Consider the following 17,730-nt stretch of genomic DNA (forward strand, 5'->3'; position numbering starts at 1 on the left):
TTGTCTAAGATGTCATCTATTTTGTTTAAATTTTTCATTCAATGGTGTGTCAGTGATGAAAGTGTTTCGTTTTATTTTTTATTCACTTGAATTAATGTCAGGCTGTAAAATGTAAAATTTACTCTACTTCTGTGTACTCCTTGACGCTATAACTTCTGGCGATTCTCACAGGGAGAGCTGTCACTGGGGGTGCCCTTTGGAGTCGAGATGTAATGTAAAGCACTGTGAGATGCCCCATTGTATCGGGCACGATATATATTTAAATGTATCATGATCTATATCCCACTGCTTCCAAATACACCATGGAGAGGATATGTCAAGCTCCCTCTCATAGAAGCCCTTTCCTCCAGCAGTCGTGTGAGCGAGCAGGCGTGTGGATGTATTTTACATCGAGGTCTGCTGTGTCGATGTGTGCGTAACGGTTACACTCTACGTCATGCATGCATCATCACGGGGTCTTCTCAGTGCAGAGTCATCGAGCTGCAAGTCGTCAAACGCTTCTGAGTAATGCCCGTGCACTCAGGATCGACGTCGTGTGGCTTCCATTTAGCGTCTCAGCAGTTGAACGATAACATGCAAAAACACATTTGTATAATTAAATTGCTGTTAAAGTTTTACTTGAGTACGTTATCGTATGTATAAAAAAAGCCCGAAGCCTCTTAAAAATGAATGAGGCACAAGGCAACGCCTCCGACGCAGCAGTCCAGCTGCGGTAACCAAGCACTTCAACTTCGAATTTTCAGTGGTGCAGTCAAGCTTTCACTGGGGAGCTTGTGGTGGTTGCTGCCCATGCGCAATTGGTCCATTGGCATCACCTAAGTCGAGTGCATATTGATCTATTTATATGGCCAACATGAGTAAATTGTTGGATAACCCACAAATTTCAGGGATTATAACATAATTCACTGTTATCGGCCACACTTTGAAATGGGAACCGGTAAAGTGATTCCAAACAAGACAAAGATCCCCCGTATAGCCTTAACAAACTGTTGGGACAAGTGCTGTTAGCGAGTAGCAACAATGAAGGCCAGAATGGCGCACGAGGACGAGGGTCACCAGCACCATGCCTGGCCGCCTTTGTCTCCCCAGTGGCGATGTTTATACACCGCACTAGATACTCATTTGAGGCTTAGTCGACCTAGGGGAGGCCCAGGACCGGTTCACATAACCGTCACTGGTTTTAGCCGTGAGCGGGAATTGAACTGGGGTCACCGGGTTCGTAGCGCAGTGCGCTAAACCGCTACACCACTATTCCCGATAAAGTGATTCCACCTCGGGTGATACCGACAAGTTAACAATAGCTGATCTGGGCTCATGGACAGACGCGGGGGTGGCTACCGCATTCTCTGGATTAGAAGACGCTCTGGAAAGTAAGACGCACGCCAAACTCTGGAGTGCATTTTGACGAGTACTTTTATAATACGATACCGTGGGGAGCCGTATTCCAGAAGATGATTACGAACGCGCCGCTTTAAAATGGGGATTGACGTCTTGGGGAAGACTATTATTGCAGACCGTGCAGAGGCTGCGGTGTGTGTGTAAGCTATCCACAGCAGGTGGGTTTTAATTCTCGAAAGATTGTTTGAACAAAGGAAATAGCAGAGAAGCTTTGGCCTTTAAGGAGAGGTGCACGTGCGGTGATGTTATGGAATCTCGTGACAGGATGGAGTAAAGGGACTTTGAAGTTCCCAATGGAATGTGTCCGTGAAGCAGTGCTGAGGCTACATCAGAAAGAGAACGCGGCGATGGGTCGGGGTGGATGTGCGTGTTGGACGAGGGCAGGTGACCGAGGTGGCTGGGCGGCTAGGCACCCACAGAGGTCGGGTGACCGAGGGCTAGCCTGTAGGCGGTTGGATTTTGACCGTTACTCTCAGAGCAGATCACGGGCAGGTCGGTCACCTTTGTGACTCTGCAACGAGTTGTGGTGATCTGTACAGCACAGGCCTTGACCAGCGAGGTCTCGTCGTCGGCATCTACAACTGTTTGGCCGCGATGTCAACCTGACCTTGAACGATGTTCAAACGACCCGGTGCAAGTTTAATCATCGGCTATTGCCTCTGCAAATGGGCAGACTACAATCACACGGCTCGTTGTTGTCCCCTCGCAATGTCCACTCGGGTTGTCCTGAACTCATTAAAAGAAAGGAAGGTCACGTTAAATCTTGACTTAAAGCTTTCGTGACTGCAGGAATTCATATTCTTTGGATCTTTCGGTAAAGTCACGTAGAACAATTTAACAAAAAACGACGACGTTTCGATCGCAACACGAGCGATCGTCATCAGGAGGAAAAAAGGAGGGTGTGACGATTGCTTGTGTTGCGATCGAAACGTCGTAGTTTTTTGTGATTTTTTTTGTTCTACGTGACTTTACCGAAAGACCCAAAGAACATAAAGGTCACATTACTTAATTTTTACACTGAACCACAACGCTCTTGGCTAATCAGATCCACGCAGCAGCAGCAGGCGCAGCCTTTAACCCAAGCACTACCGCACCCGCACGTCTCCCCCAGAGCTCACCGAGTACACATGCGGAGCCCGTCGCAGTTTCTGCAGCTTCACAGAGGGCAAACCGCACCTGGCCTCGTGGGAAACTCTGGGGCAATGCTTGAGCTGTGCACTCATACCACCCGCCACTTGTGCAACACGCGCTTGTACACTAACATGTGCTTGTACCTCCTATCAATAACATCAACTTTACACTAACACTTGCTTCTGTTCTGCACTTTTCATATATTACGACCTGTGCACTTATTCTACTAATATTTTCCTTCTCTCTCCTCTCCTTTTTTCATTCGTGTCACCACCCACCACCACCGCGTGCGGCGTCCCACCGCCACCATCCCCCCAACGTTCGTCACTCAATGACCCCCCTCATTGTGCTCGTTGCCCGTGGCACCTACCCCCACATTTCCGTGTATCTCCCCCCTGTCCCCCCACATTTCCGTGTATCTCCCCCCTGTCCCCCCACATTGCCTGAACCCATTCGCACTTTCCCCACCATCGAAACCAAGTCTCCTGCCTGTCCCCTGGCCTCGGGCCTGGTCAGGCAGCAACTCCCTCCACGGCCGCCCCCCGGGCCTACTCTTACTGCACCCTGCGCGTTTCTCAGCATGCTCGGCGACAGCAACAACAGCAGCAATCGCAGCCGCAGCAACAACAGCAGCCGCAGCAGCAGCAACAGCAGCAAGGCTCAGTGGCGGGTGCCACAGCAGCCGGCCACTCCTACTTTCTGTGCCAGCCGCTGTCCTTGCCCCTACCCCCACCTCCTCCAGCTCCGGAGACTCAGGCGCTCCAGGCTGAGCCCGCGGAGGCCGAGTCGCAAGGTGGGCAACCGTAGGGAATGAGCCACGGTGGGCTTCTACGTGTTCGGGTTGTTGCCGCGTGGCTTCCCTCGGCGCGTGGAGCGAAACTTCGGGCGTCGTGTAGGGCGACGCGCGGAATGCAACCCGTGAGCACATGAGCAGCACGAGCCGCGAAGAGCCACACGGTAGAATTGGATGTACTGCGGTGGGTGAAGAGGGGACCGTGAATGATGTTGCAGCCGATTGAACACTGCGATACTGCGCTTCACTTCATAATGGGATGTGGTAGGGTTCGTGACCTCCTGCGTAATTGTGCTCGTGGTGCTTCAAGGGTGTTCATCTTTAGGGTCACCTTCGTCACCCCGATATGTAAGGTGTGGACACATTGTTGGCCACAGTTGGATGAGAGAAGAACCACGATTCTCAATATAATGCACAAGCAAACGAAGCCAAACTATCTCCAGAGGAGCTTAGAATAATAATACAGAAATGTTGACGTCCAAATGCTTGCGCCTTCTTTCGTAAAAAAAAAAACACGTAACATGAACATCGTGAGAGCATTTTTGTTTGGCCCGTTAGGCCTGAAGGCACTCCTGTGGTCTGACCCAGTGTGTGTGTGCCAGTTAACCTACTCACGCCGGCTTGTGCCCGCCCTCACAGTCGGCCATATTTGCAGAATACACCACGCCGCCGTTGACCCTGGCCATTGACCGAGCAACCCAACGTTCCTACCAGCTCCCTCTGCAGGAATGTGTTTTTATAATAACAGTTTTGTTTCAATTAGAGAAACCCCCTAACAGTCAACCACTAAAGTGGCAGCGTAGTCGCAAACTGTAAACGAATTGCGCGTGGCCATCGCTGTTTTGTTTGCGTTACAAATGCCGTACGTTAATTACTTTTTCAGTTGTAATTGCGAACAGTTCATTTGTTCGTGGTTGCAGTCGGTCGTTAATGTGCAAAATTTACTCCACCCACAGTCACCGAGGTCTTCAATTAATCCTTATTATCAGAAGTGCACGGTCATATTCCCACTAATTTGGAATTTACACTGATTTATGTGGAAGGTACTGAGCCTGTGGAATTGTCTAAAGTTTTTTTTTAGAAAACCAGCAGTGAGAAAAAAACACTGACATAAGATGCCTCAGCAAGTACGGCACCAACAGCGGCTCTCCGCTGTGGTTTCGAGTCGGAAGCAGGCGATGTCTGATGTTTCGCACCCCGGGCTGGGAGCTGCTTCGGGAAAAGTGAGATTCCCCATCGATATTCTTTCAGCAGGTTGGAGCGAAGCGTCAGACTTGCCGTCCCGAACAGCACGCGGCACGACCCGAAAACACATCGCAGGACCGTACAAAGCACACCGCCAAAAGCCACACGTTGGTGTGGCGTCAGCACAGCCTGCCTTGTGCTGGACCCAGAGTTGTTACTCAGGGGTTACTTACTTCCAAGCCACAGGAGTCCCACGTGACTGCAGCTGCAGATGATGGGAACGGACTCCCCTTGTCTGATCCCAATTAGTGGGCCTCAGCAGGAGGCTGCTTTAATTGGTGGGTTATTAATTTTGTTGTGTACATCTCCCCCCCCCCCCCCATTAATATTTAATTCAATTTCCTATATTAAATCACACGAGAACCCGCTGAGATTCAATCTTTGCTTTTCCCAAGGGGTATTTATGCAAGGACTAACGTCATTAACTCCTTTTAATGAAGTCGTGGCTATTTGGGCTGTGACACCGATGATGATGATGATGATAATAATAATATAATCATTTGGGCACTCGAACATTCACCATACAACGTCCGTTACACATTTGCAACCAGCCCTGGCAGCGTGACCTTGATTATAGCGGGGGGGAGGGGTGGCACGACACGGTCATCGTGCAACAAATTTTAAAACAATGTAAAACGCTCAAGCAACTGGACGACAATGCGATGAACTATCGTGCGCATTCAGCTCGGGCGTCCTCCCCCCCCCCCCCCCCCCCCCTGGGTATGCGAGGAAAGGCTGCGGGCACCCCTCGTTAATTTAAACGCATTTTTAGCGCTGAGTGCAGCCCCCTCCAACCAGAGGTCGCAATCGGGTACCCGATACCCGTACCCTACCCGATACCCGGTTACCCGTACCCGACCGGGTACGGGTACCCGTTTGCGACCCTGGTGCGGCCGGGTACGGGTAGGCCGTGAGTCACTGGTGAGTAACCGTTTGTCACTCATTTCCCAACGTCTTGTCTCTTCTCACAATTCAAGTTCCTAGAATCAACCCACCCACGCCTGCAACATGGCTTCATCCCAGAGGTCGCAATCGGGTACCCGTACCCTACCCCATACCCGGCCGGGTACGGGTAGCCGGGTATCGGGTAGGGTATGGGTACGGGTACCCGTTTGCGACCCTGGTGCGGCCGGGTACGGGTAAGGAATCAAAACCCGTTTGCGACTGTGGGGGGGGGGGGGGGTTACGCGGGACCCCCTCTGATAAATACGTGGCAATGTCGAAGGGGGTCGGTATGGCGAGGTGATTTATAAATCTGTTCAATTGATTTAAATATGAGAGTCATTGGTGAATAATCATGTACGAATCTGCCGATATATAAAATAGCTATGATAACATTTTAATCTGTATGGTCACCTAGAACGATATAAAAGACCTTTATTAAATCGTTGATCCTAAACAATACGAGTAGCCAGCGAGCGCGAACAAATTACGTCACAGAGCGTCCGTTGAATTTTTTGTATTCGCTCGCTGTTACGCGCGAGTTAGGATACATCACAAAATGGACAATTGGGTTAAAATGTTGATGTTCATTATTCATACATTCATTTCTCAGAACCATGTTGGGTCATGCAAGGTGGGTCACTCGGTTGAAACTAAATTCAACAAGGAGGGTGCAGCAGTAGCCAACAAAAGGTTGAAAACCCCACTGCGTTAAATGAAGGATCCCAAATCAGCACATTTTCCATTGGTGCTAACTTTTAAGAAACTACCACCACTGTATGTATGTTGAACTTCTTTCGTACCTGTACGTAGCCAACCGCGCTTAACAAAACTGTGGTGGAAGGACAACAAACTAAACACAAAAAGCAGTTCTAAAGAAATTAGTTTTCAATCGAGATTTATAAGTGCATAACTCCAGTGGCTTCCTAATAATATACTGGTCTTTCCTGTAGGCATGTGGTATTTCGACAACCAAGTGCATTCATCTCTTAAACTCTTTAGGTGAAACAGGACACAAACTACAGGACATATATCGTACCAAAAACATTGTTTGACTTGACTATAAGGATTTAGAATTGGGGGCTGACCCATCAGCAGGGGGTTGGGCGAACACTCAGCCCCCATGACAGCATGAGGTAACTGGGAAATTCACACCGATGATCCAACACAAACTATCGCACTGCCAAGCATGATTATAATTGGTTCTCGACGTCTTCTCATTGACTGCTTAAAATGCTTCTAAGACATCACCGGCCACTGGGGGGTTGGAGTTCACGAGAGAATCATTTGCATGCAAAGCACCAGCGGAGCTACGTAGGCAAGAGGTCCGTCTGTAAAGATGGGACAAATTCTACGTGGCAAGAAACTGTCGGCAAATAGGGTCAGGGTGCAATCAGTCGCGTGGCTGCAAGTGTCACGTCTGTCCCCGTCGCACAGTTACTTGACCTTACGGTGTAACGTTGAGGGTTTCCTTGGGATTTTTGGTAGGGGTTACGATGGGCCTGCTTCCCATGGAAAAGTGAGGATTTTTGTTCGCAAACAGGCTATGCGACCGATTTCACCAAATGCATGTCGTGGGGGATGTCGTGGCATCGCTGTTAGCGCCGTCTGCTACGAACAGGGCAAAGCCTGTGCTCGATGTGCGACCGCGGTTTACATCGGTGGCGAGTGATATCACTCCTCCACAGTTCAGCAGCCTCCCACAAAGTCTGACCAGACAACCTCCCCCCCCCCCGACAGACTGATGGTGGAGGGGGGGGCTCGTGGGAAGGTCTTCATCCAGCAGTGGATAGATGAGACAAGATAGATGAGATAAAAACAATGTCACATGCTTGCATGCGTTCATTTGCTACAGAGCAACGGGTAAGCAGGCAAGTGACAGAGTGTTCGATGGTAAACCTTTCAATAACGACATTTGATACTGAACAATTATATACGAATGTGCTTGATGATTGAAGGGATTTTAAAACGGTTTGTTTTATATATATGTATAAATATGTATATGCATTTATATATGTCCCCTGCTGTGCTTCCCTGTTGCGTCCGTCCAACAATTATTTTACTGGTAGGAACCACCTGGTTCCACTAGCCCACAGGGGATTATTGTGTCCGTCCGACCGTCGTGCATCCAAAAAAGGGAGGGGTGGGGCTGGGTGGAGAGGGGCTGGTCACCCCGTGGTGCCCTTATAAAACTCAACGTTTAACCTACTCACGCCGGCTTGTGCCCGCCCTCACAGTCGGCCATATTTGCGGAATACACCACGCCGCCGTTGACCCTGGCCATTGACCGAGCACCCAACGTTCCTACCAGCTCCTTCCGCAGGAATGTGTTCTTGTGCAGTGAATGTGTTGACCATGACTGCTGTCTTGCTCATTTATTTTCACCCCAAACATTGCAGTCGCTTTTGTTTGTTTCTTTCTTTCATGCGTCGTAGTTTGTCTGCACCCGACGATTTTTTAAGACTTTTGATGCACCTAGTTGACGAAATTCCACATGCCTCGATGAAAGTATATTAATTCCAAAGTGTATTGGTAGGCTCATCATATTTTCATAAATTGGTTTCCCTGCCAATGTCAGCTGTGCCAACGGATGGCCGAGTTAATATGCAAGTAATAATGACATTATTACTGGCATATTCCTTGAGAAAGCTAGGGCCACCCTAGGAATACATTGTGGGTCTCTTTGCATTTGACCAAAAAGATATTGCCAAACTTTACGCGCATATTTATATCCATTCTACCATAAAGTTACCAAGTGCGAATTTCAGCGATCACAAGTTTAAATTTAATATTTGACACAGCACAGGCCAAATAAACAAAATCATATTGAGGTGGTTAGTTTACTCGGAGGTCAGCATTGCTGTGTAGTAAAATTGGGTTCTCGAGTGTAGTAAAAATTGATGGGCTCAGTCCCGTCACCAATAACTGCAACGATTTATTTTCATAATAAAAAAGATGCAATTCAAAGGTGTATGTTTTACGGTCATACAAAAACATTGCTTTCTCTGTATCAGTCCACAGTGGAATGTGCTCCATCTGTATAGATAATAGGAAAAGTAAATAAGCAGACAATGCCTCTCCAAATGAATGATATAAAACATAATATTGCACAAGCTACAAAGCCTTCTGGCAGCATTGGTTTAAGGCAAGCTAACTCATCTTTTTAGTGTAAAGACAGATATGCGGAGGAGACAATGTGTGCCTCCTCATATATTTTGCTATTTTAATTTGACTCGAGAACAAAGCTCACTTTGAAGGGAATTTGGAAGTAGTTCTGTAAGAATCTTCCACGGGCCCGTCCACTGACACTTGCCGTTGCCACTGCTCCACAAGAGCTCTGAATGAACGCTTCCTATCACAACACGATGCCCATAGCACACATTGGAATAACGTGGCTATTGAACAACAACTAGATTTGAAGCTTTCGTGACTGCAAGGATTCATATTCTTAGTTTTTTTCGGTAAAGTCACGTAGGTAAAAAATTATAATTAATAAAAGTAAAATAAAATAAAAATTACGACGTTTCGGAGGCCACACAAGCTTCCGTCTTCAGGTGGAACCATCACAGCACGATAGCTGTATCAAGTGAGAGAGATTCGATTTAATTTTATTTTTATTTTACTTTTATTAATTTAATTTTTTTACCTACGTGACTTTACCGAAAAAAACTAAGAATATTGAACAACAACCACAACAACACACAGTAAGGTGTAAAAAAATCAAAAACGGTAGAAAAAAAAGCCACATCATTCTTGGACACAGCAACCCTAAAAGCCCACCCGGACAACGTGGGACATTTTGTCTTGCCCCCCCGCCCCCCCCCCACTTCCCCACATCTCGCGTGCAGGGGAGACGCCGGGCCAGACGGGTGGCAGCAGCTCCACGGAAGACGTGTGGGCCGCCAAGACACCCACAGGTAAGAGCCACTCGGCATCCACGCGCTTTGCGACAGCGTCCACCCGCACTCGCCTACCGTGGCGATTGCAGCAGCAGCAGCAGGCATCTCTGGGTTTATCTGCCACTTACTTTTCAAATACATCCCTGGGGTGGCTCAGAAGTCAGAGCGCTGAGCTGGCACCACTGAGGGCCTGGGTTTGAATCTTGACAAGCCGCCTGTGACTAGACGGATATCTCTCGTTTTAAGTGGGTTGATGGTTTCGATTTAAAGCTTTCGTGACTGCAGGGATTCATCTTCTTGGTTCTTTCGGTAAAGTCACGCAAAAGGGAAATAATAAAATAATAAAAATAAAACATAATAGAATACAATTCTCATGACGTTTCAGCCACAACGCAAGACAGCATCTTTCTGACAGACCTGTTCTTCACCTGAGGACGGCTGCTTGCGTTGTGGCCGAAACGTCGTGAGAATTATTTTATTATGTTTTATTTGTATTATTTTATTATTTCCCTTCTACGTGACTTTACCGCAAGAACCAAGAAGATGGGTTGATGGTCTCAGCCCGGCCACCAAATGGACTGTACAAAAATAAACACGAGAGTAATACATTTGGTTTTGCACTTAAATTGGATAAAGTCCGGCTCTGAAATTAAAAACAAATTTGGTTTGACTGCCGTGCATAAAACACGTAAAACGAGCGGAGGGTTGGCGGGAAAGTGTTGCCCCCGAGTGCTGGTTTCAAAGGTCACTGAAGGGATCTTAGAGGTAGCTCTGTTGTATCCACTTCCACGCACTGTTTTCTAACAATGCACTACTTTATGAGAGTTCAGAATGGTGTATTCTCATTGCATGGCACTGGCGACACAAAAATTTAATTAATCGTGCAAGCGTAGCGGTCAGCATGATTGCAATGGGCTCTGCTTGCTCAAGCCGCATACAGTATGTACTTATGTGCATTGAATTTCTTTCGCACCGTACGTAGCCAACCATGATAATCAGAGGTGTGGATGACAATTGCCAACGTTTTTCGATATCCTGGAAATTGAACACTGAAGATACCTGAACCTGGTTTACAGGAGTAAGGTATTACGTGCTGTTTACAGTCCAAAACATATATGAATTAAATTTTAAATAAATAACTGTGCTTCAGGTTTCCGTGCAAGAGATAATGATTCTCAATGGGACCCAACCGAACTGAATAATGAACATTGATTGAGTAGTCATGTGCTCTTAACTCCTGCCTGTGGCTTCGATAATGCATTGTGGCTCGTATTAGTATGAGGCCTGAGCATTGTTTTGTCAATACATCTAAATTGTAAATCAATTTTCTTGAAAGTAATAAAATATATATGGGGTTCATAAAAAAATTGCTTACTTTAGACGGCTTGTTTTTCACTTTTACCATTAAACATGCGACGAACATCTGACAAGGACATTAACAATTAGATTCAGAATCAGATGGCATATTTTCTTTTCCTTTTATTGCTTACCACAAAATGTTTGGCATAGCTTTACGCTGGCCTTGCACGGTCTGGTATGGGTGCAATAATAACGTCCAGTAAATCCTGGGCGTTTAAAAAAATGAGTCGAATGGGTTTTTTTTTTCTTCCTTTCTGCTGTATGATTAACAAAAATAATATTGCCAACGCAGATGGGAAGATTGATGGTAGCATATGGCCGGCAGCTGAGAAGAAATTCAAACCATCATTATCAGGGAAATGTGCACGGGCCTATCGCCAGCAGGCTTAGGATTGTTAAAAGCTCTGTTCAAAAACATGTTTTTTCCCCATGAATAGTAACACAAATAAACGTAACTTTTGAAAGCAATTATATTTATTTTCTCCCTTTTGTTTTATTTAATTGGCTCGTTAGTCACATGCAGAGAGGATACAAATGAAGCCTTTAGTGAATTTGACCATTTGTTATCAATTGTGCTGGAGTGAAACAGGACAGTGAAAAACACGCAGGGTGCAGTTGAACGAGCCGTTAAAATCCACACGGTGCCTCCCTCACTGTGGGGTTTCGAGGGCAAGTGTGTGTTGGAATGGGGAGCGGCCGTGTCGTGGTTAGCGCGCTGCACTATGAACTCGGCGCCTCGAGTTCGATTCCTGCTCCTGGCCAACATCAGTGGCGATTATCTGAACCGGTCTTGGGCCTCCCCTAGGTCGACTCAGCCTCAAATGAGTAGCAAGCATGGTGTGTAAACATCGCCACTGGGGAAACGAAGGTGGCCAGGCGTGGTGTTGGCTTCCCACCCTCTCGTGTACCATGCTGGCCTTTATAAGTGTTCGCTAACAGCACTTGCCCCAACAGTCTGTTAGGGCTATAGGGGGGATATTTCTCTTTGTGTGTTGTATTCTGAGCAGTCATCGAGATATGTTTGCATTGTGTCTACGAGTCCATCGTCGAGATACTTTCTTGTCATGCAGTCGGCGATTCCTTATTCCGCACTGGATTTCAACATATTATTAGATGGACATGAAATATAGTTGGATACAATTGTTTTATGAACTCCGAGACGTGAGTCTGATTCCTGGCCATGGCTAATGTCAATGGTGAGTGAAAGGAACCATCATGCCTCAGCCCCCTCCTCCAGCATCCCGTACTGTCCAGTGTGGTGAAATATGGTCAAACGACTGGCACTGCATTGGGGGAAGGCCTTCATCCAGCAGTGGATTAGCAAAGAACTGCACGTTATATAATTTATTTTAAAGCACTTGCCATCGCAGTCTGTAAGGCAATCCAGTCTGAGTCTTTGCAAAGTCAAAGTGAGTTCCTAAACACAAGAGCACGTGAGTGCCCATCTTCCGTTTACGGCCCTCCGCCAGTGATACAAATTCCACATTCCTATGGCAGGGACGAGTCTTTCCACGCAACAACCACCGTTGACTTCCCCACAATGTGGTAGTACTCACGTTATCGACCCCAGAGGGATGATGGGCTGAGCAAACCACCAAGGACTCGCAACCTTCTGACTGCGAGCCCCTTCGCTCTGCCCGCTGCAATGCATGGAGCGTGACCCCCCCCCCCCCCCACCATCCGCGGCGCCGTTTTTTCCCTGCGCTGACAGAACCGCACCGCTTGTTCTCCCCCCCCCCCCCCACCACCTCTGACTGGCGCCACTAGGAGGAGACCGCAGCAGCATCGGCAGCACGGGCAGCGTGGGCAGCAGCCGCAGCTCGGGCAGTGGGCAGAGCGCTGGAAGCGGCAACGGGCAGCACCACGCGAGCAACGGGGAGACGGCCAAGGTGCAGCGGCACACTCCCGGGCGCACGCACGCGCGCGCTAGCGAGCGTCCTGTGTTAGAAACGCGTGGAACGGCCGAACAAGGCTTCGCCTTCAACGTGGGATTGTGGCCAATGTGGCCTGACGAACGCGAGGCTCTGTTTGCGTCACGGCACCAGCGGCCAGGGCACGAAGCACCGTGATCCTTTCTGGCGGATCTCGACGGGCTGCGCGATTTCCAACAGCGGAAAGCTGTAACCAACAATTCGCCTGGGCGGATTTTGACCCTGTAATATATACTGTAGATGTAGAGGGCTTCTGCCATCTATTGGTAGACGTGATTATGTTCTCGGCGTACGAATTCCTCAGTCGGGGATTTTTTTTATTTTGCCATCAGCTGCAGCCAACGAAAGTTGCTGTTGTGCTTATGTTGGAGGTGTTTGTTTTGATTTGTTCCTGAGATCCACAACGAAATCTATCGTGATCCACCCTCGGATCATGATCCACGTATTAGCCGCTGCTGCTTATGGCCTTCCGTGTTAATATTTGACACCCAGCGGGTGCACACTTTTCAGAGAATTCAACTTGTAATGGTTTAATAATTGAGCGTTTGATATGTGTGTAACTCCTATACATGGTCATCCAAAATGAATCTCACTACACAAGTGAAATTGGCCGGAGTTGAAGCACCAAGTGGCCTAACGCTTCACTCATTATCATCATCGCTCAATGCTCGCCTCCTGCTTTCAGACTTGCCGTTTTGTCAACGTTGCCACAACTCGTGCAAGTTGTCACAATATTATGGATGCATTCTTCGATTCAATTTCATTTCTTTTTATGCCCCGAGAGGAAAAAATAATAATAATAATACCTAACACCTCGCTGCTCTTGAAACGTACAGTTGTGCAAGGGGTGCATTCATCTTTGTTCGTGGGGTACAGCTGCCAGCTCGTGGCAAAAATCTGGCGAGAAAATAAATTGTGCTCGAGCACCAGTCTTGCCCCATGCATTGTGCAATTTCACCAAAATCCTCTTGACATGGCTTACAGATGATTGAAACTCCGTTGCACAATATGACTCTGAATTCGTAAAAATGTTTCCAATTTTTTTGCAAGTGAACCACATTGCGTGGTGCAGCATTCATGTTCTCGTGCTGTAATTTCCAATGTAGCTGCACGTGTTTATTATAGGCACGAGCCAGAAATAGCACCCAGAGTGTGAGTGCCAACGAATCAAATCGAATCATGAGCACATATGGCATTCGCACCATTCCTCCCACGCTGTATGTCTCGAATAAGTCGTGTGCAGTCTCCCTTTTCTTCATGAGATTGATGTTGATTTAGAGCAACAACGATCTTTTTAGATTGAGCTGGTTGTGCCAGATGATTGTGTCAGGAGTAGCGACTGAGTGGTGAATCACTGTGGTGATACCTCCTTCGTGTTTGTAAATTTGGCGTTGAGTCGTTATGTATTCCACGGTCTGTTCTGGGTGACCACAGCCACACGACGGAGAGTGGTCTGCTATAGTTTCACAACAGGAGGCATTTGCTGTTGTGTGGTCTTTCCCAGTGAAATCATTTACAAGCAATTTCACAATCTGGGCAAAAGGTGGGACCGTGACGCTGGCGCCGGTTGCAAGAACAGCGGCCAGGGTCTGGCAGCGCACTATGAATGGGCAACCAACGTGCAGGATTCCAAATACTGCAAGCAGTGTGTTAAGTTATTCCAAGAGAATGAAATCCAGTCTTGGCTACAAACATTTTTATTCATTAAGACTACTATCTCAAAACTCAAGGCTGTGCTTTAATGGAATAGGTGTTTCCCTTAGCTAGGTGTGCCACGCTCAATTCCCACCAGCTATAACGTGTGTATTTTTGTTGTACGCGATTTCAAAACATTTTGTGTAGACGGAAATTGTAAAACTGAAATGCGTTTGTGTGCACGCTTTGTATGCTTCTGTATGTGCCCTTTGATTATGCGTGTTGAGCGATGAATGTGCACCCGTTTTGAGTACATTGACATGTCTGTATGTATGTGTGTGTTTTCATGCATGTGTGTGGGGAGTGGTAGCATTGTGGTTAGCGCGCTGCACTGGGAACTCGACGACCCGAGTTCAATTCCCGCTCATGGCCAACGCCAGTGAAAGTTATCTGGACTGGTCCTGGGCCTGCCGTAGTTCTGCTCAGCCTCAAATGAGTACCTGGTGCAGTGTGGAAACATCACCAATGGGGAGACAAAGGTGGTTGGGCGTGGTGCTGAACACCCACCCCCTTGAGTGCCGTTCCAGCCTTAATAGGTGCTCGCTAACAGCACTTACCCCAACAGTCTGTGAAGGCTATACACGGGATCTTTGTGTGTTCATGTTTGTGTGGGGTGGTTGGGGGGTGATGGGGTGAGGAGTATTACTGTTTTTTTTTATTTAGAAACACTCGTTTACAGTATTTGGCCTGTATAAATGTCCACGTGATAAGCCACCTTGTTGCGCAATCATTTGTGCCCAGGTCGCTTCTGAAAAAGAGCTATACAGCTCAACGTGCATTACTTGCTAAAATAAAAAATAGTTTAGTTTATAGTTTAGTTTGTCGTGGCCTTCCACACAACACCTCGACTAGCCCCCCCCCCCACCACCCCATCCGTGTGGAACTGGAGCCTGGGCCTGATGTCGGGTAAAGGTGGTGAGGGTACTGGCGCTCTGAACCGGTTGACCAGAGTTTGATTCCCGGCCATTCGCATTATCGGCGGCAAAAGCGTGCACCCGCGCTCGCTTCGGTGACTTGCTCAGGAAGAGCTTTGCGCTTTGTGCTGGCAGTCTGCTCCGAGGCTCAAGGGGCGACGCTCGCCGCCGTGTCTCTGTGCTTGCGCGTAGCCCGTCCAGGTGGTGCAGTCACTGCAGCCGGTGCCCGAGTCCGAGGTGAAACTCCCGGAGCACGCCTCGGGTAAGTCCGGCTTCTCTCCTCTCCCGGTCGGTGGTAAAAAAAAAAAATTCAGTACGGTGGAATTGATTCACTCGCTAAAAAAGAAAAGTATGCTCCATCTCCGACGGCCTTGGTGTGTATGTAAGTACGGTATGTTGAACTTGTTCGCACCATACGTAGCCAACCACGCTAATCAGAGGTGCGGGGAAAGACAGCAAACTGGAAAGGGTTGAGCCAAGATTGGCTTCAATGGGCGACCAGCGTGCATAATAACAGGTTTTGTTGGCTACTGTCGGGCTGCATTGTCAGCACAGGGCAGTGCAGCAAGATCCACTGCTGTACTCTACGCCAACGTCTGTGCTTCCTGCCGTGAAGTACTGTCCAACAACCCCCACGACTTGTCCGGCATGGATTACAATATGTACTTGCACACGGGCTCTCCATAGCACAACACAGAGCTCAACCTCTGCGGTGCTCATGTGAAACATAGAGGCGATTAGCTAAATCGACCCTTGACCGGGACTTCAACTCGCTACCATCTGATTGTGAGTCAAACGTTCCACCGAAGCCCACCTGTCCAGACATCTCCGCGTCTCCTCTAAGGCCCCGCAACTTTATCGGTCAGATAACAAAACAAAAAAATCACCGATCGACCATGGCGGGACAAACGAACTCCTTGGCCACCTACCTCTCCATCTTCAGCACAAAAGCAGAAACCTGTTTTAGAGCAGCTCCACCACTCGGGCTATAATTTTCAAATCTCGTCGCGATGTGAGCCAGCGAAAATGCCCAGGCAGTAAACTGAGCAAGAGGTAATCCTGGGAAAATGCTTTCAGTGAGGGGCCGCTGACGGTCACTCGCGCATTCAGGCACGTGGCCAGAACAACCCGCCACTTGGCTGTGCCTGGGCTGCAGTGCCGCACTGCTGGTGACGGCTCTTGGCTTCGTGCAGCCAGGGGCTGGGCTGGGGTGGGCCAGGGGACCGCATTGGGCTGCGATGGACGTATGGCAGGCTGAGCTGGGCTGATTTGGACTGCACTGGGCTGGGCTGGGCCGGCCTCACCAGGGCTCTAAAGCTGGGTTGTTCTTGAGCAAGGATAGGGGGGGGGGTCAATGGTTTGAGCTGTTTTGAGGTTAGCTCGAGCAAGGTTGAGCTGCATTGAGCTAGGATGGGCTGATTTCATGTAAGCTGAGATAGATACAAAAATAAATAAGCTGGGCTAGGTTGAGATGTGTGGGGATAAGTTGAGATGTTTTGCTAGATTGAGCGAGCCTCGGCAGAATTGAACTGGGCTGGGCTAGATTGAGATAGGCTGGGGTGTATTGGTTCAAGCTGGGCACGATTTAGATAAGCTGGGCTACGTTGAGCTCAGTTGGGCTGGCCTGAGCTTGGTAAAGCGAGACTATGCTGGGGCTAATCGCGACTCGCCTCGTGGGATTTGAGCTCACCTGGTTTGAGCCGAGTTTTAAGTTGGACTGCAATTGAGTTTGTCTGAGCCAGAACAAGGTTGGGCCAAGTCTGGCCTGGCTCCCTGCCTGGCACGATGTTTTACATTTGTTTCAAATGCGGGTCCCTAGGATCGGGCCATGGACAGCACACGCTCGGAGCCGAGAGGCCCGCGCAGAAGTCGATTAAGCGTCACGAGAGATTCGCGGACGACAAGGTGAGCGACGGCGATGAGGTGCAAGAGTGTTGCGTGCTTGTTCCGCGGCGTGTGAATGCACAGTCTGTCTTTTGACAGGAAGCAGTCTCTTTTTTATTATTATTATGAGCACATTGCCATGTCTGCCGTGCCACGGTACCAGAGAACCCAGTGTGGTTGTTGACATTACGGTGAGATCACGGAGTTCGGCGTGTGTGCGCGCCAGCGTGCTGTGTGCCGAGTGGTAGTGTCGCGTTTAGCGCGCTGCGTTAACTGAGTTTGATTCACGCTCACGACCAATAACGATCGCGAATATTTGAACCGGTTCTGGGCCTCCCCTAGGTCGACTCAGCCTTAATTAAGTACCTGGTGCGGTGTGTAAGCATCGCTGCTAGGGAGACAAAGGCGGCCGGGCGTGGATCTTTGTCTTTTGTTCTGTGTTGTTAAGTGAACGTTGGTGAATTGTATTTATGTGGTCATTTCCATCTTTCACCGCCCGCAAGGTACTCTGTGTTTTTTTCCCGTAACGTTTGACCACT

General features: G+C 48.4%; 1 protein-coding gene across 4 annotated transcripts in view; it reads left to right on the top strand.

Annotated features, from left to right (window-relative positions):
- Positions 1-17,730, top strand: part of LOC144944604 (caskin-1-like) — a 405,395-nt gene that overhangs the window by 369,405 nt on the left and 18,260 nt on the right. For 3 of the 4 annotated variants that reach the window (XM_078872907.1, XM_078872911.1, XM_078872910.1), the window contains 5 exons: positions 3,011-3,322; positions 9,358-9,426; positions 12,535-12,656; positions 15,500-15,569; positions 17,127-17,212. In XM_078872907.1, the coding sequence (XP_078729033.1) occupies positions 3,011-3,322; positions 9,358-9,426; positions 12,535-12,656; positions 15,500-15,569; positions 17,127-17,212 (659 nt within the window). The remainder of the gene's footprint in view (positions 1-3,010; positions 3,323-9,357; positions 9,427-12,534; positions 12,657-15,499; positions 15,570-17,126; positions 17,213-17,730) is intronic. The other variant, XM_078872908.1, reaches the window with a different exon arrangement.

The sequence above is a fragment of the Lampetra fluviatilis genome, chromosome 35, assembly GCF_964198595.1.
Source record: "Lampetra fluviatilis chromosome 35, kcLamFluv1.1, whole genome shotgun sequence".
NCBI lineage: Eukaryota > Metazoa > Chordata > Hyperoartia > Petromyzontiformes > Petromyzontidae > Lampetra > Lampetra fluviatilis.